Below are 22,427 nucleotides of genomic sequence, written 5' to 3'. Positions count from 1 at the left end.
GCCACTTGGTGGCCGGTTGGGCTAATCAAAGTTTTTATTTTTGATATTAGGCTACTCCAAAAATTGAATTTGAATGAATGAGAATAGCTAGTACTGTACATAATGTTGTCTTATTTGGGGAGTATTTGTCAGCATATTTTACCATAAGCACTTTTTTGTCCAGTCCCCCCATTTTAGTAAACCAGGTGCCAGTGTGTCTGCTCTGTTGACAAATGTTATATCTATATCGATGCTTCCTATCCTTACTATATTTGGTTAGAAGTGGAAGTTCAGTGGCAGAGGAAAACGATGGAGCAAGATAAAACTGGGTCAACATTCTGCTTTTTTCTCACAGATCAGGCAACATCTAATCGCAATACAGGTTATGTGACCAAAAAATAATTTGTTACGAACAGAGTCCACAACATTTTCTAGACTTTCAAGTTAAACCGCTCCTTAGTTGCAGTATTTTTGGTGACCAGTAGATGGTGCAGGTGCTACATGACAAGACAATAGTGTGAGCCACAAACATACAGCGAGTCAAAGTTTCCCCAGCAGTTTTTAATATATTCCCCATCGATGTCTGTTACAAATGTCTGCTTATAACAGAAAATGTTAGACTACTGTTCGAATATAAATTACCTAACTATAGATGGTACCAGACCACAGTGCATGTTGATGGTCTTGTCTACACTGGTAATCTTACCCAGGGTGGGTATAAGGGTCTATAGCGTCAAAGATAATGTATAGGGAACAGTATACATTTATGTAGCCTATACGGGAAGACCACACCTTCACCGCTACACTGGGCGTAAATCTGCTTAAGTCTAAACTACACACTAGTACACTACACCGGGCGTAAGTCTGCTACACTCTGAACTACAAACTAGTACACTACACCACCACACCCGACACGAGTCTGCTACACCTCCAACCCCAAACCCTCTACACTGTCAGAGGTAGCTCCATTCATGTATACTTGACTTACTTTGACTCATTGAGGAGCATAGGTAATCTGACAAAAACTTCCTCCAGTGCGCTTGCTCTGTGTTATGCGGTTTTCTCCACTTCTTTCTCGGTGTTATGCGGTTTTCTCCACTTCTTTCAAGGAAGGTCTTGCTTCCTTCAGCACTGCTTTATTCATGTATACTTATCAGGGCAAATTCAGATGAATGACTCAGAGGGCAAAAAGGTCAAATGCATCTTTAAGTGAACCAGTAATCCTTAATAAATGAATGAATAAGATTGTGGCATTTTTTTTTGGAATAATAACTTTATTGAGGACATGTTTTGTATACCAATCCACTATCATGAATGAATACCTTTTAATCAGCATGTTGAAGACATACATACAATTTTGTGAACAAAAAAGTGAATGAGAAGAAATTCGATTACTTTTTCTTTGCATTACTATATCTCTATTTTATGATCCATATGAAATCAACAATGTAATATCAGAACCAATGACGTATCAGAAATATACATGATATGAACATTGCTTAATAAGGGCCTTCAATTTAAGGCACATTCAGATGTTTTTAATCATAGGAGGTTGCATAAAAAAAAGAGGTGTGTTTACATGTTTTTGAGAGGGTCATCTTTACAATTTGGAGATACTGTACAAAATGGATGTTTCAATTGTCCATTGTATTTGAAAGGTTTAAGAGTCCATCAAGTTATTATGATATCCCTCCAATCATCACTTGAACAATCTAGCTCTTTTGTGGTGTGCCTTGCCTCAAAATAAAAATGCCCTACAAGCTGTGTGAAAAACATATCCTGTTGTATTTACACATTCTATTTTTCGGACTAGATACAACCTCAGCATTTCCCGTTTGTGAGGTTCCACATTGGACTGACGTCTTTAGGGTTTGATCATATCAGGATAAAAACTGTACAAACACTGCTGTTAGGCCATTGCTGTTGAAGCTCTACAAAAATAATCATGTTTTCCAGTCTTTGCAGTGATTGCCAATTTCCACTGTGGGCTGGGCAGAGATATGTTCAGTAGACAGAGGAAAAGGTGGAGGCAAGTGGAGAGAGGTGTGTGTGTGTGTGGGGGGGGTCGTGCCTCTAGATGGAAACCTCATACTCTCTTGTGTCCTGTGAAATGAGGACAGAGTTCTGAATTACGGACAAGCGTGTACACAAGAAGGTATAGTGAGACTGAGAAGTACAGTAGATCATATTCCTACTATGATCACAAAGGCCATTCCTCTTTTTGTGAACAAGCCATGTGATAACAGACGTCTGTTTGTAGACTATGATAGGGATATCACAGAGATACATTTAGTGTGTGGAGGTGGTCAGCCCAAACTGTGAGGCGTTTCCATTTTCACCTGAGAGAGGGGACAATGACTTGGAATTGTCTATGCACATCATTGTCTATACACACCATTCACATACATCCAGTATATATTTATTTATATTCCAGACTCTGACATTGCTCGTTCTGATATGTCTTAATTTCTTGTTCATCCTTGTTCTTTTTTTAACTTTTAGATTATGTGTGTATTGCTAGATATTGTTGGAGCTAGAAACATAAGCATTTTGCTGCACCTGTGATAACATCTGCAAAACTGTGTATGCGACCAATACACTTTTATTTGATTTTTTATTTGATTTGAGAGGTTTACCCCTCTCTTCTGACCCATTTTTAAATGTGTTCAACCTACTTTGGGCTTTAGTTCAATAAGCTCACACTGTGTAATAGGTTCAGGCTGCAGAATCAGAGTGTGGAATTAATGAAGACTGACTGACAGACAGACTGGAGGCTTAATAAGCAGGTTGTAGCCTAGCGCTTGGTCTCACCTCGTTGTTCTTCAGGAGTGCAGTCATGGAAGGATAGAGAAACAGACAGACAGACAGACAGACAGACACAGATAGACATACAGACATACAGACATACAGACAGACAGACAGACAGACAGACAGACAGACAGACAGACAGACAGACAGACAGACAGACAGACAGACAGACAGACAGACAGACAGACAGACAGACAGACAGACAGACAATCGTTAGTTATCTGAAAGCATGAGCATGCAAGCATCAGACCTGGGTAAAATATTTGACATCTTTCAAATACTATTTGAAAACCATGCCATAGCACTCTGTCAAATAATAAAGCTATGCTTTGTCAAATTAACTAGGCAACCTTTTGTCTGCATCAGGTGTAATGAAATGGTCCTTGTCAATGACTGAAGGTGAATGGAGTATAGCTTTACACCCCTCAATCCTATTTCTATAACATCACTTTACAGGAAATTAGATTTGGTGAATGAACCTGCAATATGGCAAATGACAGTGCCTGAATTCAACCTTTTTGGGGGGTTACTAATTCCAACAGGCATCTTAAAGAACCAGTGAATATCTCTATAACAGAACATACTGTAATCTCTGTTTCGTAGAGGGAGTTGTCGAAGGTGGACTCTCCTGGGATGTGGTCATATGGTGAGGAGGTTGACATGGGAAGACACAGAGGCTTCCCCTGAACCCTAGAGAACACACACATAGTGTCACAAGGGCAGCATAGTATACTTACAACATTATTACAGAACCTGTTGGGTCTATAGCTATTGGTTAGACTCAGTGCTTGACTTGGGCAGGAGCTCACTGGAGCTGAGTACCGGCCCCTCAAGTGTTCTACTGCTTGAGCTCCTGTTCCTCTTATAGAATATTAGCTCAAAAGCATTGTGGAGCACCTGCACCTAAATATAAACAGTACCGGCACCCAAAATGAGTACTGGAACCTATTTCAGTCCAAGTCAAGCACTGGTTAGACTACTAGGTACTATGAATGATGACAGCTTTCATGCTTTTAAAGTCTTTTTTAAATCTGTATAAAGTATGCATACTAGACCTACTTAGAGAAGTAGAGGTAGATCCCGATGATGAAGACCATGATGAGGGCCACTGGTATAAAGACTGTTAGAGCTATGTTGGCTCCCTCCATGCTGTAGTCTGCACTGACAACTGGTGAGTAGAGAGGTAGAGGAATCAACAGGGACACACTCAACTTGTATGATAATCTAAAGGTGCACACTTCAATGTAGAACACTTGAAGATGCTGTGAAGTACTCTATTTAGTTTTATTGTCTTGATGTTTTAATTTAAAGATCTAACTATTACTGGGCAGACATGATGGCACTTACCGTCTAACCTGCGTTCATTTATAAACTCCATTGAGGAGGCTGTAAAGGAATGGAGAACATCAGAACACAGATGTTAAAACATACAGACAGATATATTGTTCATCATGACCTACTGTGAACAATGCCAGTGTGAACTACAAAGGAGATTGTGTGTCCGCAGTTCCTACCTCTGCAGACAGGGGGCAGGCTGCTCCACTGTGAAGGGTGTCCAGGGACACAGCGGAGGACAGGCTCCCCCAGCAACTCATGGCCTCTGAGGCAGGAGAAGTGCAGCGTCTCCCCGGCCTGGTAGAAAGGCTTCTCTGAGATCTGGGTGCTGTAGGACGGGGTGCCAGGGTTCCTGCAAGGCTCATAGGTCACTGCTGAGAGGGGAGAGGACAGGACACACACGCAGACACACACATTCATCATATCATTTATTTTTGTAAACAGCTAGTAAAACTCTTGTTGTATTGTATGAATTGGACACACTGCCAATCCAGTTAGCACATAACATTCTGAGAACCATGTTTCTTAGAGCTTGGTGAGAGATTGGTTGTCCTATGGTTATTTTGCATACAACCTTCCCACAATGTTCTGGGAATGGTGCAGGATACCCAGCTAGCACATAACGTTCTGAAAAAAACAGGTGGGAATTGCAGTACTTCAGCATAACATTTCCTCATGGTTCTATTTAAAGTAGTTCTCAAATTGTTCAGAGAATGTTAAGAAACAATGTTCTTCTGTGGGAATTTCAGTACTTCAGCGTAACGTTTTTTTCAGGTTTCCTCATGGTTCTATTTAAAGTAATGTTCTCAGAACGTTCAGAGAATGTTAAAGGTGCAATATGCAGGAATCGCGCCGCCATTTCCTGGTTTCTAAAATTTGAATAGTTTGCCTAGTTTCAGTTTCTGTGACAAAACAAGCAATATATCATGTAGAGAATCCTTGTACCATCTAAACCGCTGTGAAATATATTTTCAATAATGAAAAATATTGTATTTTCAGCTGTTTGAAGCAGATGTACAAAACCGAAAGTAAAAGATACAAAAACGAAACTTAAGCACAGTAGGCATAGAAATAGCGCACACAGAACAGATCTACCTCTTCTTAGACTTGCGTTCAATGAGAATGACAGATCTATCTCACATTTATATGTGAATTTGGTCGGGTCGACCCCAAAAAGTTACATATTGCGGCTTTAAGAAACAATGTTCTTCTATTGGAATTTCAGTACTTCAGCGTTCTGTTTTCTGCAGGTTTCCTCATGGTTCTATTTAAAGTAATGTTCTCAGAACATTAAGAAAACGTTCCATAAAAAACACAAGAAACATTAGTAACGTTCAAAGAACACTCTAAGAATGTTATTTAAAAACATATAAATTCCGTTCTCAGTGTCAACAAAACTCTATCCTCTATCTTGATAAGTGTGTTCAGGTGTGTTGGCCAAGCCCACTAATTGGCTAAATTTTAAAGCTACAATATGTCACTTTTTGGGTGACCCGACCAAATTATGTTGTTCTGCCCCTGAGCAAGGCAGTTAACCCACTGTTCCCCGGGCGCCGATGATGTTGATTAAGGCAGCCATGGACACAGCGGCAACTCTCTGATTCAGAGGGGTTGGGTTAAATGCAGAAGACAAATTTCAGTTGAATGCATTCAGTTGTACAACTGACTAGGTATCCCCCTTTCCCTATTAGAATTTTAGTAACCAGCAAATGGCGCTGCAATTCCTGCATATTGCACATCAAATTAAATTACATTTTATTTGTCACATGCGCCGAATACAACCTTACTGTCAAATGATGACTTACAAGACCTTAACCAACAATGCAGTTTTAAGAAAAATAAGAGTTAAGAAAATATTTACTACATAAATTAAAGTAAAAAGAAAGTAACACAATAAAATAACAATAACGAGGCTATATGCAGGGGGTACCGGTACCGAGTCAATGTGCAGGGGTACAGGTTAGTCGAGGCAATTGAGGTAATATGTACACTACCGTTGAAAAGTTTGGGGTCACTTAGAAATGTCCTTGTTTTCCATGAAAACATACATGAGATGAGTTTGAATAGGAAATATAGCAAAATGCATAGGAAATGTAGTCATTGACAAGGTTAGAAATAATGATTTTTAATATAAATAATAATTGTGTCCTTCAAACTTTGCTTTCATCAAATAATCCTCAATTTGCAGCAATTACAGCCTTGCGGACCTTTGGCATTCTAGTTGTCAATTTGTTGAGGTAATCTGAAGAGATTTCACCCCATGCTTCCTGAAGCACCTCCCACAAGTTGGATTGGCTTGATGGGCACTTCTTACGTACCATACGGTCAAGCTGCTCCCACAACAGCTCAATGGGTTGAGATCCAGTGACTGTGCTGGCCACTCCATTATAGACAGAATACCAGCTGACTGCTTCTTCCCTAAATAGTTATTGCATAGTTTGGAGCTGTGCTTTGGGTCATTGTCCTGTTGTAGGAGGAAATTGGCTCCAATCAAGCACTGTCCACAGGGTATGGCATGGCGTTGCAAAATGGAGTGATAGCCTTCCTTCTTCAAGATCCCCTTTACCGTGTACAAATCTCCCACTTTACCACCACCAAAACACCCCCAGACCATCACATTGCCTCCACCATGCTTGACAGATGGCATCAAGCACTCCTCCAGCATCTTTTCATTTGGTCTGCGTCTCACAAATGTTCTTCTTTGTGATCCGAACACCTCAAACTTCAATTCGTCTGTCCATAACACTTTTTTCCAATCTTCCTCTGTCCAGTGTCTGTGTTCTTTTGCCCATCTTAATCTTTTATTTTTATTGGCCAGTCTGAGATATGGCTTTTTCTTTGCAACTCTGCCTAGAAGGTCAGCATCCCGGAGTCGCCTCTTCACTGTTGACATTGAGACTGGTGTTTTGCGGGTACTGTTTAATGAAGCTGCCAGTTGAGCACCTGTGAGGTGTCTGTTTCTCAAACTAGACACTCTAATGTATTTGTCCTCTTGCTCAGTTGTGCACCGGGGCCTCCCACTCTAATTTCTATTCTGGTTAGAGCCAGTTTGCGCTGTTCTGTGAAGGGTGTAGTACACAGCGTAGTACGAGATCGTCAGTTTCTTGGCAATTTCTCGCATGGAATAGCCTTCATTTCTCAGAACAAGAATAGACGGACAAGTTTCAGAAGAAAGTTCTTTGTTTCTGGCCATTTTGATCCTGTAATCGAACCCACAATTGCTGATGCTCCAGATACTCAACTAGTCTCAAGAAGGCCAGTTTTATTGCTTCTTTAATCAGCACAACAGTTTTCAGCTGTGCTAACATAATTGCAAAAGGCTTTTCTAATGATCAATTATCCTTTTAAAATGATAAACTTGAATTAGCAAACACAACGTGCCATTGGAACACAGGACTGATGGTTGCTGATAATGGGCCTCTGTAAGCCTATGTAGATATTCCATTAAAAATCAGCCGTTTCCAGCTCCAATAGCCATTTACAACATTAACAATGTCTACACTGTATTTCTGATCAATTTGATGTTATTTTAATGGACAATTTTTGTTTATTTCTTTCGAAAACAAGGACATATCTAAGTGACCCCAAACGTTTTAACGGTAGTGTACATGTAGGTAGGGGTATAGTGACTATGCATAGATAATAAACAGGGAGTAGCAGCAGCGTAAATACAATTTCAAAAAACGGGGGGTCAATGCAAGTAGTCCGGGTAGCCATTTGATTAACTGTTCAGCAGTCTTATGGCTTAGAAGCTGTTAAGGAGCCTTTTGGACCTAGACTTGGCGCTCCGGTACCGCTTGTCGTGTGGTAGCAGAGAGAGCCTATGACTCTCTTTGACAATTTATAGGGCCTTCCTCTGACACCGCCTGGTATAGAGGTCTTGGATGGCAGGAAGCTTGGCATGAGTGATGTACTGGCCGTACGCACTACCCTCTGTAGCGGCTTGCGGTCGGATGCCGAGCAGTTGCCATACCAGGTGGTATGCTCTCGAGGCGGAGCTGTATAACTTTTTGAGGATCTGAGGACCCATGCCAAATCTTTTCAGTCTCCTGAGGGGGAATAGGCGTTGTCGTGCCCTCTTCACGACTGTCTTGGTGTGTTTGGACCATGATAGTTTGTTGGAGATGTGGACACCTTGGAACTTGAAGCTCTCGACCTGCTCCATTACAGCCCCTTTTCCTGTAGTCCACGATCATCTCCTTTGTCTTGATCACGTTGAGGGAGAGGTTGTTGTCCTGGCACCACACTGCCATGTCTCTGACCTCCTACCTGTAGGCTGTCTCATCATTGTCGGTGATCAGGCCTACCACTGTTGTGTCGTCAACAAACTTAATGATGGTGTTGGAGTCGTGCTTGGCCACACAGTCGTGGGTAAACAGGGAGTACAGGAGGGGACTAAGCACGTACCCCTGATGGGCCCCCATGTTGAAGATCAGCGTGTCAGATGTGTTGTTGCCTACCCTAACCACCTGGGGGCGGCCCGTCAGGAAGTCCAGGATCCAGTTGTAGAGGGAGGTGTTTAGTCCCAGGGTCCTTAGCTTAGTGATGAGCTTTGAGGGCACTATGTTGTTGAACGCTGAGCTGTAGTCAATGAACAGCATTCTCACGTAGGTGTTGCGTTTGTCCAGGTGGGAAAGGGCAGTGTGGAGTGCAATAGAGATTGCGTAATCTGTGGATATGTTGGGTTGGTATGCGAACTGGAGTGGGTCTAGGGTTTCTGGGATGATGGGGTTGATGTGAGCCATTACCATGAGTGCTACAGGTCGGTAGTCATTTAGGCAGGTTACCTTGGCATACTTGGGCACAGGGACTATGGTGGTCTGCTTAAAACATGTAGGTATTACAGACTCGGTCAGGGACAGGTTGAAAAGGTCAGTGAAGTCACTTGTCAGTTGGTCAGTGCATGCTCTGAGTACACGTCCTGGTAATCCATCTGGTACTGTGGCCTTGTGAATGTTGACCTGTTTAAAGGTCTTCCTCACATCGGCTACGGAGAGTGTGATCACACAGTCGTCCGCAACAGCTGGTGCTCTCATGCATGCTTCAGTGTTGCTTGCCTCGAAGGGCACATAGAAGTCATTTAGCTCATCTGGTAGGCTCGTGTCAATGGGCAGCTTGCGGCTGGGCTTCCCTTTTTAGCCCATAATAGTTTGCAAGCCATGCCACTTCCGACGAGCGTCAGAGCCGTTGTAGTAGGATTCAATCTTAGTCCGGTATTGACGCTTTGCCTATTTGATGGTTTGTCAGAGGGTATAGTGGGATTTCTTATAAGCGTCCGTGTTAGAGTCCCGCTCCTTGAAAGCGGCAGCTCTACACTTTAGCTCAATGTGGATGTTGCCTGTAATCCATGGCTTCTGGTTGGGGTATGTACGTACGGTCACTGTGGGGACGACGTCATCGATACACTTATTAATGAAGCTGGTGACTGATGTGGTATACTCCTCAATGCCATCGGATGAATCCCGGAACATAGTCCAGTCTGTGCTAGCAAAACAGTCCTGGAGCTTAGCATCTGCATCATCTGACCACTTCTGTATTGAGCGAGTCACTGGTACTTCCTGTTTTAGTTTTTGCTTGTAAGCAGGAATCAGGAGGATAGAATTATGGTCCGATTTGCCAAATGGAGGGCGAGGGAGAGCTTTGTATGCATCTCTGTTTGTGGAGTAAAGGTGGTCTAGAGTTTTTTTTTCCTTTGGTTGCACATGTTACATGCTGATAGAAATGAGGTCAAATGGATTTAAGTTTTCCTGCATTAAAGTCCCCGGCCAATAGGAGCGCCGCCTCTGGATGAGCATTTTCTTGTTTGCTTATAGCCTTATACAGTTCAGTGAGTGCAGTCTTAGTGCCAGCATCGGTTTTTGGTGGTAAATAGACAGCTACGAAAAATATAGATGAAAACTATCTTGGTAAATAGTGTGGTCTACAGCTTATCATGAGGTACTCTACCTCAGGCGAGCAAAATCTCGAGACTTCTTTAATATGAGATTTCGTGCACCAGCTGTTATTGACAAATAGACACAGACCACCACCCCTTGTCTTACCGGAGGTAGCTGTTCTGTCTTGCCGATGCACAGAAAACCCAGCCAACTGTATATTATCCATGTCATCATTCAGCCACCATTAGGTGAAACATAATATATTACAGTTTTTAATGTCCCGTTGGTAGGATAGTCTCGAACGGAGCTCATCCAGTTTATTCTCCAATGATTGCACATTGGCCAATAGGACAGATGGTAGAGGCAGGTTACCCACTCGCCAACAAATTCTCACAAGGCACCCGGATCTGTGTCCACTGTATTGGCGGCGTCTCTTCATCCGAATGGCGAGGATTTGGGCCTGGTCCGGTAGCAGCAGTAAATCCTTTGCGTCCGACTCATTAAAGAAAAAGTATTCCTCCAGTTTGAGGTGAGTAATCACTGTTCTGATATCCAGAAGCTCTTTTCGGTCATAAGAGATAGTGGCAGAAATATTATGTACAAAATAAGTTACTTTAATTAAGTGCTTGTTTCCTTTGAAGTGGGGTCTGTTTGAATACACTAAAATGAACAGCTTTGTATGAGTTTAAAAAAACATGGCATGCTAGCTCCATCCTGGTGATGTAGTGGACTAATTCCATGGATAGAGAACTGAAGATCATACGTTCGAATCTCACTGACACCGTGCCACAATAAAAAACAAACGTGCTCGCATGATTAATGCCTAAGGCACTAATCGAAATGTACAGAATGGTTACCTGGAGGAAAATGGGGGAGGGTTATGTTTTTTCAGTTTTTGTATTTAAAAAAAAATCTAGTCATGGGGAGGTTCACGTCATTTGTAATTGATGAAATTTCAATATTTCTCAGTGTTGTAGAATTAGTTGCTTATTAGGCTATATATGGATGTGTGCCTGATGCCACCCCTCATCTCTGATTCTCCGCTGGGCGCGCAATATCAATTGTGCCTATAGGCTATTTAGTGTGGTCTCAATCAAATTATCCATAGCCTATAGGCTACAAAGTGCATGCTCGGAGAGGCACAGAGCGAAGATGTATTTCTAAGATTGCTGCACAGACTAGCCTATAGCCTATGTTCTGTTCAGTTTGAGAAGGAGAGCGGGAAGGCTGGAGGTCAACTTTGATAGCTTGCTACAACTAGAATTGATTTTAATAAAAAACAATGTTTCTAGCCCATTATGTATTTATGAGAGTTATTGACCTCACAATAAGACAGATTCAAGTAACTTACATTGTGGTGCTGAAACTTGAAGCAGCAGCCGCGGCACAATCAATCGGAAATGGACAGCTCATGGTGCTGAAAGTAGGCAAATTTGAGTAGGCATAATTAATTTAATCAGTCTTAATTTTAAATTAGACTTTACTAACAACAAGAGGGCTTTGTGTTGGAGCCTATTTCTTCCTATTTAAGAAATAAGAGGTAGCTATATGCTATATCCATAGATTTGTCGGTCAATTCCTCCACCCACCATGTACTCTTTAAATAGCCTACCTCTGTGTCAGTGAAGGGCTGTTCAGTTAAAACCAAGACTTGAATTGAGGGGGTATGAGCGGGTGTGCCATAGGCCTACCTTTTTATTGAAGAAAATTGAAAAAAGCACAGACCTACCCCTTGTTAGCTTAAGATTTTAAAGAAAATAAAATGGATCCGACTATATAAAGTGATCTTTAACAGCGCTTTGGTCCGCAATGCTTTATGCTAGAAACAAGCTATAAAATACCAGGGAAAGACGTCACTCCGATGCACATGGGGATATCATTGTTTCATTTCTTCGACATTTAGAGGCTGACTTTGCTTGGGAAGTAATCTAATTCTGTCACTATCAATTGATTAAGCTATTCACTTTCTGTACAATAAAATAAGTTTAAACCCAGACAGCTTTTAAGGAAACACTTGTGACCTTCTCTCGTTGGGTTGGAAGAAAAGTAGCCAGCAGTTAAAGCTTACATTTTTCTGCATCGGTAGGCCTACTCTGTCTGGGGTGGAAAGGTGGGCCTAACTTTTGAAAGTAGCCTACCATGCTCAGATTCCTAAGGATGTCTCAGATTTAATTATTTGCAAACAGGGACAGTTTCATTGCAAACAAGACACACTGATTTGGCATTGGAGAAATATGATAAGATGAACACATAGGACTATCTCTCTGTCCATTCTTAGCCTGTAATGTTGGTAATTTGGGATTCCGCTAATATGTAAAATTACGTAGAATTGCATGAAATGTTTATAAAAGGCAATTTTTTCTCTGACCTGCAAATACGATGATAGATTCATGTAATACTTTTACTATAAAGGAGATCTTTCCACCCCTACTCTTGTCCACGGTGGTCTGTGAACCCACAACCTTCTGGGCCGCAGCCCTGTGCGCTATCAAAATTCCCGCGTTGCCATGTAATACTTACAGGATGAAGAATAGTTTATGAAACTGCATATCTAAGGTAATAAAACCTCCCAGGAATACTTTCAGGGAACCATAGCAAAACGTTCTCAGAACCTTCCTGCAACCTAAAAATGTATGTTCCCAGAACAGGCGAAATTTTCACTTCTGTTCTCAGAACGTTTAAAAAACGTTCAGTTTTACAGGCTTCGTTCCCAGAGGCAATGGGAAACCAAAAACGTATCACACCGTCCAAGGAACCATGTGCTAGCTGGGAAGCGTGTATGATGGAGATGTGTTATCAGGCTGAAGCCCAGCGGGTACATACAGACACATTTGGGTAGCCTCTCGCTCCATTTAGGTCCGGAAGAGCCGTGGTTGTAGCAGGAGAGCAGGCTGTTTCCAGAGAGGGTGTAGCCCTTGTTGCAGTTGTACTGGATGGTGGAGCCTACAGTGAAACGCGGGCCAGACATCACCTTGCGACTGTGCTCCACAGTACCTGGGTCGGCACACAACAGCACTGACACACACATACATAGACACACACACACACAGACACAGAAAAAACTTTACTCATGTGCAGTGAATACAATTTTATTGTATTTTATTGTCACTGCTTATTTGTGGTTATCCGATGGGGCCAGAGTGGTGCACAGGCCTTTTTCTAATTAAACCCTGCAGACATATAAACCCAACGAGCTGGAGAATAAAGAGATTATCTCTGTGTCTCAGTCTCTCACAGCAGCAAACAACAAACCCAATCCTTGGCCCAGTAGGATAGGGGTCAGTGCGATAATAATGTTTACGTGACAGACGTCCAAATAAGGCTCCAAACCCCTGTGTCCTGTTACCGGTCAGTGATGCCGTGCCTGTCACTGTGTGGGACGGGACTAGGACCAAGGGCACTCTGTCACACTATCCTGTCTCTATTCCACCACATCCAGGTCGTCTGGATAGAACAGAAATAATGTGTGGAGGAGCTGGAACACAGAGCCTATTCAACTCACTGATACGTCGGTCTATACAGAAAAAAGGGTTGTGTTGTCAGGAAAGCAGTGAATGCTTTTACCCATCAGCCTCTGCTTTAGCCTGTCCTTAACTGAAACTGCCTCTCCCACCTACAATGCACCTTTTGTGTGCGCGTGTGTGTGTGGTAGTCACCTCTCTCACAGCTGGGTAGGTCTCCGCTCCAGGTCAGGTCCCACTGGCACATGAGCAGCTCTGTGCCCACCAGCTGGAAGTCTGGGTAGCACTGGTAGGTGACCACTGTTCCATGGACCAGCTCAGGGTGGGAGGTGCTCTTCCATCCGTTGGTGATCTCTGGGAGCTCCGGACACGTGTCGTTACGAGGCAACTCTGTATCCATGAAGGAGGGAGAGAGCGAGATAAAAAAGCCACTGACTTTACAGAGCGCACAGTGTTTGAGTGGTGTGCTTTTGCATTCAAATGAATGAACCTCAGGGCAAACTCAATAGAGGACATCCGTTTTGTGGGAATTTCAATCTAATGTGACAAGTGCCATGCATGGGGAAGTCTGTCTGCCAGGCAGCCTGGCTGTCCCCGTTCTAGCCACAGTAGAAGCCAGAGAGGGCAGGGCACCCTGCAGACGAGGCTAATGTGGACAAACACATGCAGTAATTGTGTTTGGGCCTCTGATGGGCACAACACCAGACAGCTGCACCACTTGGCTGGGCCTTGCTTTCCCTCTCAGTTAGAGGCATGAACAGACTATAAAACCACATCTCTCTCTCTGCCTTCCCTTTGTTTGTCTCTCTCTCTCCCTCCCCTCTCGCTCTCTCTCTCTCTCTCTCTCTCCCTTCCCTTTCTCCCTCTCTCTCTTCAACTCTTTCACTCACGCTTCTCTCTCCCAGTCATCAGTATTCCGCTGTGTCCTCTTTCTCACTCTCTCTGCATGGAATTCATTACGTCTTATCAAATGTCTGCTTTAAGAGGGTTGGCTCCGCTCCGGTGTCGTGCCGACCGTGCTGATGGAAGGGGCCCCTCTGCCCATGGAAGGTTTTTATATTTAAGAGTGTCTGCTCCTCCTGAACCCTCTCGAACTCTCCTCCTCCTTACTCATCTCCCCTCTTCACTGCCCTTCTATCTCTTCAACTATCTGTTCACAGTCTCTCCTAACTCACTCTGGGGCCTTACCAAAGAAGTGCACCACAAAGCCGTTGCCATAGCCGTAGATGTTGGTGGCCGGGTCAGACTGGAACTGGATGGTGACGTCGGCCATAGAGGTGTAGAGTTTGAAGTGTGGCCGTAAGCCTCCGTACTGGCCCAGCACTTTAGCAGTCAGGTCATCTCCATCATAGAACGTCAGCAGGTCGTTCTTCCCTATGTTGAGGCTGGAGCACAAAGACAGAAGGAAAGTGTATTTCACCGTGCACAATGAATTGGCCACTCACATTACTAGCTCATTTGTCCTATAGTTCCTTTGTCATTGTTTTCTGTATCTGTTTTAAAAACTTGAAAGCACCCTCACTAAAATACTGTTCTAGCTTTGAGACGTTCTGTTTTACTTTTCCATTTACTTTGGAGCACCATCACTCTACTGACAAGAAAGTGACAAAACCATGCTGTAATTTGTCGCAAAGAAACCTCCTGTTTTAGTAGGGAGGAAATTATTCTCTGCCAGAATAGGGAATTGACACGTTACTCTTTCCTGTCTCTAATTAATCACAAGAGGCTCCTGATAAAACTCATTACAAGCCAAGCAATTGAACTATTAATCACTTTGGAGCTTAACAGAAAAAATATTCAGAAAAATTAGAGAGATAAAGAAAGTTGGTGCTGTAATGCAGTCATGTATCAGTAGTGTGTTGTATGACATGAATATCAGAGAGAGTGTAAAAACGTCTCAATCTTGTCAACTTGTTTACTCTCTGTAAACAGAGTTCAGTTTCAAGACATTAAAGATATGATGCACACACGTCTTGGCAAAGATCAGGTGTATCAGACTAATGAAATATCAGCACAGCTTAGCCTAACCACTGGGCTCAGACGTTAATTCAACGTCTATTCCAATTTGGTTGCATTTAATTGAAATGACGTGGAAACAACGTTGATTCAACCAGTGTGTGCCCAGTGGATATTTTCTGCTGATGCATCTGTATTGCAGCTCCAGAAAAAGCTAAACCTGCAGTAATTCATTGAGGCCTGAAAATGCATCTCACCTCAACAGAGCGCGACAGATTGAGAAATTGTATCAGCTTGCATTAAATTTGTTGTGATCAAGTTAAACAAGTCTTTGCATAGCTGTGCTGCCGTATCTGCAGCGAAAATCAATCATGCTTTCTATTGTGTGGCAGTGATTTGATTTAGTGTAATTTAAACAGAGGCTCAGATTGACTCGGCCCACAGGCCCAGCTGCCTGCCACCATGTTCCTTCACAATGCATTATCTCAGACAACTCTTCATCTGCACCGGCATTCTCTCTTCTCGACCACTGAGAGAACTTGACATTTATGTCCATGAAAGGTTTCTAACTAGTTTGAGTAAAAGTAATACCCCTCAATACAAATCACAATTCGACAAAACGCAGTCATTTGGGAGTCATGATGGCTGCCCAATGGTCATTAGAACATTCTCCTTTTATCTCACCCCTGCACCTCTTAGTTCCCACAGACTAACCTGAATGAATATTCTGATGGAAAATCCCATTTCTAATTCACTCCTCTCTGGCTTGTGAGATCTTGGCTGGTCGGGGATCCAGATCCGCTGCCCTTCACTCCGACTGAACTCCCAGTGCTAGGCTAACATACAGTATCCAGACTAGCAGGCTCAGAGTCTCACAGTTATCAGCGATACTAGTGATGGAATAAGCCAATGAGTTCTCTTGCCAACTTCCAGCCCTGGGAGACAAACCTAATCAAGGTATAAGTGCTATAACTAATATTTGATGCATCGATGCATAAAATATCCTGTCACTCTTCTCACTAAATTCTCACCAAAGGCAAAGCACACTATAATGGAAGCCAATATGGAAACTACCAGAATCACTCTCTGTCTTTCACATCCTATTTGACTTGCAAACTATTTCCTCCCTTATTAACGTCATAGGACTACTGGGGTGACATATACAGTGTGTGTATATTGGTATGGTTGTGTACGTGAATGTATGCATGCATGTGTGCAAATTATTTACATTAACTAGAACTGCCAAAGGTCACACGCATGCGTGTTTGTGTGCAGGTGTATATTCAGAATGTGTATTTCTGATATTCAAAGTTAATCAAGGCAGAGGCACAGCTTATTCCCATACACTCCTAAACACTATTTAGGCGTTGGAGCACTCCATCAACATTTGGAGCATCTGAACTTAGGCTGCTGAACTACACCCCAGGTGTACCATCCTCCACACCTGCATGTCGTTCACAGCCCCTCCTCCTGCACCTGAGCCCTTAACGAGCGCCTAGCTAGTACTCCTGGTTGGTCGGGATGAACCAGTCATCATTAGTAGGGCCCCTGAATGAGTGTACCAGCCATCATTAGGGACCCTGGTCCTGTGTGATTGTGGGAGCGGTGAACAGGATGCTGGGCGGTGATGAATGATTATAGAGGAATGAGAGTGGTAAAGTGTTCCTAAACCCTGGTAATGAGCTTTAGGAAAGCATACCGTGCAATGGTGTTTCAGAATGCTGGCGTGACTAGTGGGCCAAGAGGGAGGCATCAGGCATGGTACATGCGGTTCATGGCACGAGAGTCTGTGTGTTCAGATTATCAGGTGACTGGACTCCAAGCATAATCCCTCCTTGTGCAGCCCTGGTTTCATCACTATGATCAGAGACTGAATGCTTTCCTTGAGTATGTAGTGAAGGATAACAGTAGTTTGAGTGATGCCTTTAAACTGAGATTGCAGATGTTAGGTTCTCATATTTCCCCTTGTTCACCTTTCAGCGTATGCTGATATTGATTTTCACATCAAAACTGGAGGAAATGGGGAGGAAATCCTGTAGATTATCCTTAGATAGCTCTCTCTCTGTCTCACCCACATGCACACACAGGCTGAATTCTCATCAACGCTCCGAGGTTGAGCTGAACGCTCTTCACCGTTGTCCCTGAAAGTCATATCTGCCCAAATCGCGTCCCCTCTAAATGAATAGGAAATTAATTATGTTGACAGCTTCTTGTACCGAACATGGAGGATGCCATTTACTACAATGCTTCAGAATGTACAACCACAGCTGAGGCGTTCCGAAGAGAGAGAGGAGAAAAGAGCAAGAGCGACAACATATGCAAATGAGCCAGTTCTTAATTAAGGAAGCCAAATGATTGTACGCATGGTTAATCTATCAGGGTCTGACACAGCAGGGTCTTCTGTTTCCAGCCTTCACCTGACATCACTATCACGGAAAACTCTTGCTCCTCTCCCCTGCTCTGCTCAACTCAACCTATCTGATCTTGCAGAACACACACACACACCACCTCTGTCCGAACCCCCGTGAAATAATTAGTTTCCTCTCCAGTTGGTAATTAACCTTTGTGTGCTGCTACTTATGTGTCCCATCCAAGAGCAAACATATTATTTTATCTTCAGCCCTTTTCTCTTTTGATTTGTTTAACCAGTCACAGTGGGGTAGTTCTTTGCACTGGCAGTTTCTGTTTGAAGTCGGGGCTGTGTTTGTACATCAGCAGTAAAGCTTCTCCTAATGATCTGAGTGCAGAGATGTGCTGCAGAGCTCGTGTGAGGGTCAAGATTCTTACAAAGGTTAGAGCTACTCTGTGGTGGGGCGTCCTCCACTTGAACTGCTATGGGAAGGGGATGTGCTGCCAGCACGTTGTTTTAAAGGGTTCCCATAGCTAACATCCTTTTTCTGCTCCTGTATAAAATGTTATATCTGATGTTCAGGAGAATCTGTAGTGTAGAACGTAAGAGATAGTTAAGATACGTACACTTTGATGTCTAGCATGATCCTCCTGTCTTCCTCCACGTGAATCCCCCAGATGCAGTCCTGGCCGCTATCGTAGGCCTCTGGCCAGTTAGGAGACAAGACCACTCCAGCAGAGTCAGTGATCTCTCCACTGCAAACAGCTGTAACACACACACACACACAAAAACGCACACACATACAGTAAGCAAAAATACTCTGTGCAACAATATCATACGGCTCATTTCCTACACAGAACAAAAACACACAGCATACCCCTGCAGGCGGGCTCAGTCTCGTTCCACTGGGGGTTGTTGTGGTCCATGCACTCGATGATGACAGAGCCCTGCTCCAGGGTGTAGCCAGGGTCACAGGTGAACTCTACCACCGTCCCCACTGCCCACGTGCTGTCATTACTGGTGAAGTTACCGTACTTGACGAATGGCTCGTAGCAGTGGCCCACTGCAAACGCTGTGAAAGAGAGGATATGTGGATCAACCACAGCAAAAAGGCCAGACTGTGTCACTGAGCCCCATGTGTGCCATAGGCAGTGGGCCATTGACTTTGCCGACAGCGAGCCACCCGTTAGCTTGCTGCCTATCAGGGATGGAGCAGACCTAGAGGTACATTTTATTGGTGCTCTGCTGCTTCCACCCACTGACTGACAGCACATGTAATGGTTCAAATCAGGGCAAGAGGAGCAGTATTAAAGCAGTTACACCCGGTGTCAGATTGAACAGGGTAACGCTGTTAAAGACAACCCACACACGGTCCATTAGAATAAGCAGCACTGCTCTCTCACAGCGTAATCCCATTTGCTACAGTAAATTGAAGCCCTATACAGATTACATTTATCTGATTGGATAATGACTCCAGGACCTGTGATGTGGCTCTGACTCCAAGCTCTGAACATCCCTTTGAAAAGCCACGTATGAGTTGCCACATACGTAGAGAGGATGACTGGGGATGAGCGTGGAGAAAGATAAAACATTTGAGAGTTTGTAGCTAAACTAGTCAGAGCAGAGGACTTCAATTGTTATGTTATGTTTGACTTATTTCCATTCCAATTATTTAGAGGAGGGAAAGGAGAGGAGAGGGCCTGAGGCAGTGTCTTTTGTCTACACCAGTACCTGGAAGTGTCTGCATGATGCATTTCTTCAACAACTGTTTTTATCTCCACTAATTTTACACTGCTGGACTGAGTGTGTGAGGGAAGTTTGAGTATCCTTGAGTATCAATCAAATCAATCAAATTGATTTATAAAGCCCTTTTTACATCAGCAGATGTCACAAAGTGCTATACAGAAACCCAGCCTAAAACACCAAACAGCAAGCAATGCAGATGTAGAAGCACGGTGGCTAGGAAAAACTCCCTAGAAAGGCAGACACCTAGGAAGAAACCTAGAGAGGAACCAGGCTCTGAGGGGTGGCCAGTCCTCTTCTGGCTGTGGCGGGTGGAGATTATAAGAGTACAAGCCCATTAAGGCCAGATTGTTCTTCAATATGTTCAAATGTTCATAGATGACTAGCAGGGTCAAATAATAATCAGTGGTTGTAGAGGGTGCAACAGGTCAGTACCTCAGGAGTAAATGTCAGTTGGCTTTTCATAGCCAAGTACCCTTTCCAGAGACGTGTGTTAGCTACCCATGCCTAGTCTTGTGGCACACAGGGAACCTGCCTTCTACCCCAGTCAGTAACATTGGTGCCATGACCTGGATGGGTCTCTGTGAGATGGAGAAGGTCAAGGGGGGGTCAGGTGAAACCGAGACCTGAAGACTTGCGTTAGCTCCCATGGGGATGTGTCTACCTTGGTATCTGATAGCGATGCCGGTGGAGGTGCCTGCTCCGTCAGTGGTGAGCTCTATGAAGAGGGGTCTGGAGGTGCTCACCAGGCCCTCGTTGGGCAGGTACTCCACCTCATATGAGTCATACAGCAGAGGAGAGTCAATGTTGTTCCCATTTTTGATCAGAAGCCTGAAAGAGAGAAATTAAAACACATCAGTACCTGGTTGGATTTCTAAGGCCTCGTAATATGCATGGTGGGCACGTTATCAGAGTTACCTCAGCCACCTGGACTGAAGCCCCTAATGAGATGAAGCAACAGGAAGGAATGTGATTCAGTAGTAAAGCATTAGGCTGGACTGTTCTGCATAAAAGGCCAATGATATCATTCAGTACAGCTGAGCAGCTAGCCTACTGACCTCATTAAAAGTCAATTGGTTACTGTCTCCAGACACAGAGGCTACCGCTCATAAAAACAACATCTCAACTCAAATAAGCATGTCAGTCAATTCAATTAATTCACTTGAAGCACCTTCTTGTGAAGTGTTATATTGCCTTACAAACATTCACAACAGCTTATAGATGCAGTCATAGAGCATTATGACTCCAAAAAGGAAAATGAATATATACTGAACAAAAATATAAAACGCAACATGCAACAATTTCAAAGATTTTACTGAGTTACAGTTCATATAAGGAAATAAGTCAATTGAAATGAATTAATTAGGCCCTAATTTATGGATTTACCATGACTGGGAATACAGATATGCATCTGTTGGTCACAGATACCTTAAAAAAAAGGTAGGGGCATGGATCAGAAAACCAGTCAGTATCTGATGTGACCACCATTTGCCTCATGCAGCGCGACACTTCTCCTTCGCATAGAGTTGATCAGGCTGTTGATTGTGGCCTGTGGAATGTTGTCCCACTCCTGCTGTGTGAAGTTGCTGGATATTGGCGGGAACTGGAACACGCTGTCGTACACGTTGATCCAGAGCATCCCAAACTATCTCAATGGCTGACATGTCTGGTGAGTATGCAGGCCTTGGAAGAACTGGGACATTTTCAGCTTCCAGGAATTGTGTCCAGATCCTTGTGACATGGGGCCGTGCATTATCATGCTGAAACATGAGGTGGCACGACAATGGGCCTCAGGATCTCGTCACGGTGTCTCTGTGCATTGAAATTGCCATCGATGAAATGCAATTGTGGTCATTGTCTGTAGCTTATGCCTGCCCATACCATAACCCCACCGCCACCATGGGGCACTCTGTTCACAATGTTGACATCAGCAAACCGCTCACCCACACAACGCCATACATGTGGTCTGCAGCCGGTTGGACGTACTGCCAAATTCTCTAAAACGACGTTGGAGGCAGCTTATGGTATAGAAATGATAATTACATTCTCTGGCAACAGCTCTGATGGACATTTCTGCAGTCAGCATGCCAATTGCACGCTCCCTCAAAACTTGAGACATCTGTGGCATTGTGTTGTGTGACAAAACTGCACAATTTGGAGTGGCCTTTTATTGTCCCCAGCACAAGTCGCACCTGTGTAATGATCATGCTTTTTAATCAGCTTCTTGATATGCCACACCTGTCAGGTGGATGAATTATCTTGGCAAAGGAGAAATGCTCAATAACAGGGAAGCAAACACATTTGTGCATAAAATCTGAGTGAAATAAGCTTTTTGTGCATATGGAATATTTCTGGGATCTTTTATTTCAGCTCATGAAACATGGGACAAACACTTTACGTATTCCATTTATGTTTTTGTTCAGTATAGTTTCATAATGACAGTCAAAAAAGAAAGTAAGAAGGTGATTCAAGTGAAATGTTTCCAATTATTTCAGTATTTCAGTATTTCTCTGTCTCTTTCTCCCTTCCTCGCACCATTTTCTCAACATTGGATTTCCATTCTGACACACAGACACAGATGTTCCACTGAATTTATATCTCAGATGATGAGACGATGCCCTGAAGTGTAGCAGAAGAATGGACTGGTAATATGACAACAGAACCATGAGCCTGCGGTGAGAATCAGGTCCAACTGTCACAGAGCCAGCAGTAGGACTCTGATGGGCTGTTGGCAGCTTGTTGAATGATTATTGTACTCAAGTGAACACTTAGACCTGGATAGTGTACTGGAGAAGAGCACTAAGGTCAGAACACTGTAGCAGACCTGGGTTCAGATAGTATTTTCTTTATTTTAAAGCTATGCACATACTGGCCCCGTGTAGCTCAGTTGGTAGAGCATGGTGTTTGCAATGCCAGGGT

General features: G+C 43.5%; 1 protein-coding gene across 3 annotated transcripts in view; it reads right to left on the bottom strand.

The window, feature by feature from the left end:
• Nucleotides 1–2,036: 2,036 nt before the first annotated feature.
• Nucleotides 2,037–22,427, bottom strand: part of LOC121558164 (seizure protein 6 homolog) — a 143,250-nt gene continuing 122,859 nt past the window's right edge. The window contains exons 7-18 of one of the 3 annotated variants that reach the window (XM_041871657.2): nt 20,173–20,339; nt 18,643–18,837; nt 18,392–18,530; nt 14,648–14,844; nt 13,655–13,849; nt 12,822–13,013; nt 4,302–4,496; nt 4,135–4,173; nt 3,847–3,955; nt 3,372–3,477; nt 2,791–2,799; nt 2,037–2,082 (exon numbers count right to left, since the gene is read on the bottom strand). In XM_041871657.2, the coding sequence (XP_041727591.2) occupies nt 2,053–2,082; nt 2,791–2,799; nt 3,372–3,477; nt 3,847–3,955; nt 4,135–4,173; nt 4,302–4,496; nt 12,822–13,013; nt 13,655–13,849; nt 14,648–14,844; nt 18,392–18,530; nt 18,643–18,837; nt 20,173–20,339 (1,573 nt within the window). In that variant the 3' untranslated portion in view covers nt 2,037–2,052. Of the gene's footprint in view, nt 2,800–3,371; nt 3,478–3,846; nt 3,956–4,134; nt 4,174–4,301; nt 4,497–12,821; nt 13,014–13,654; nt 13,850–14,647; nt 14,845–18,391; nt 18,531–18,642; nt 18,838–20,172; nt 20,340–22,427 lie in introns of all 3 variants that reach the window. The other 2 variants (XM_041871648.2, XM_041871638.2) reach the window with 2 other exon arrangements.

This window comes from Coregonus clupeaformis, chromosome 5 (genome assembly GCF_020615455.1).
Source record: "Coregonus clupeaformis isolate EN_2021a chromosome 5, ASM2061545v1, whole genome shotgun sequence".
NCBI lineage: Eukaryota > Metazoa > Chordata > Actinopteri > Salmoniformes > Salmonidae > Coregonus > Coregonus clupeaformis.
The sequence above is the reverse complement of the archived record's forward strand: the minus strand, read 5'-3'. Positions and strand labels throughout refer to the sequence as shown.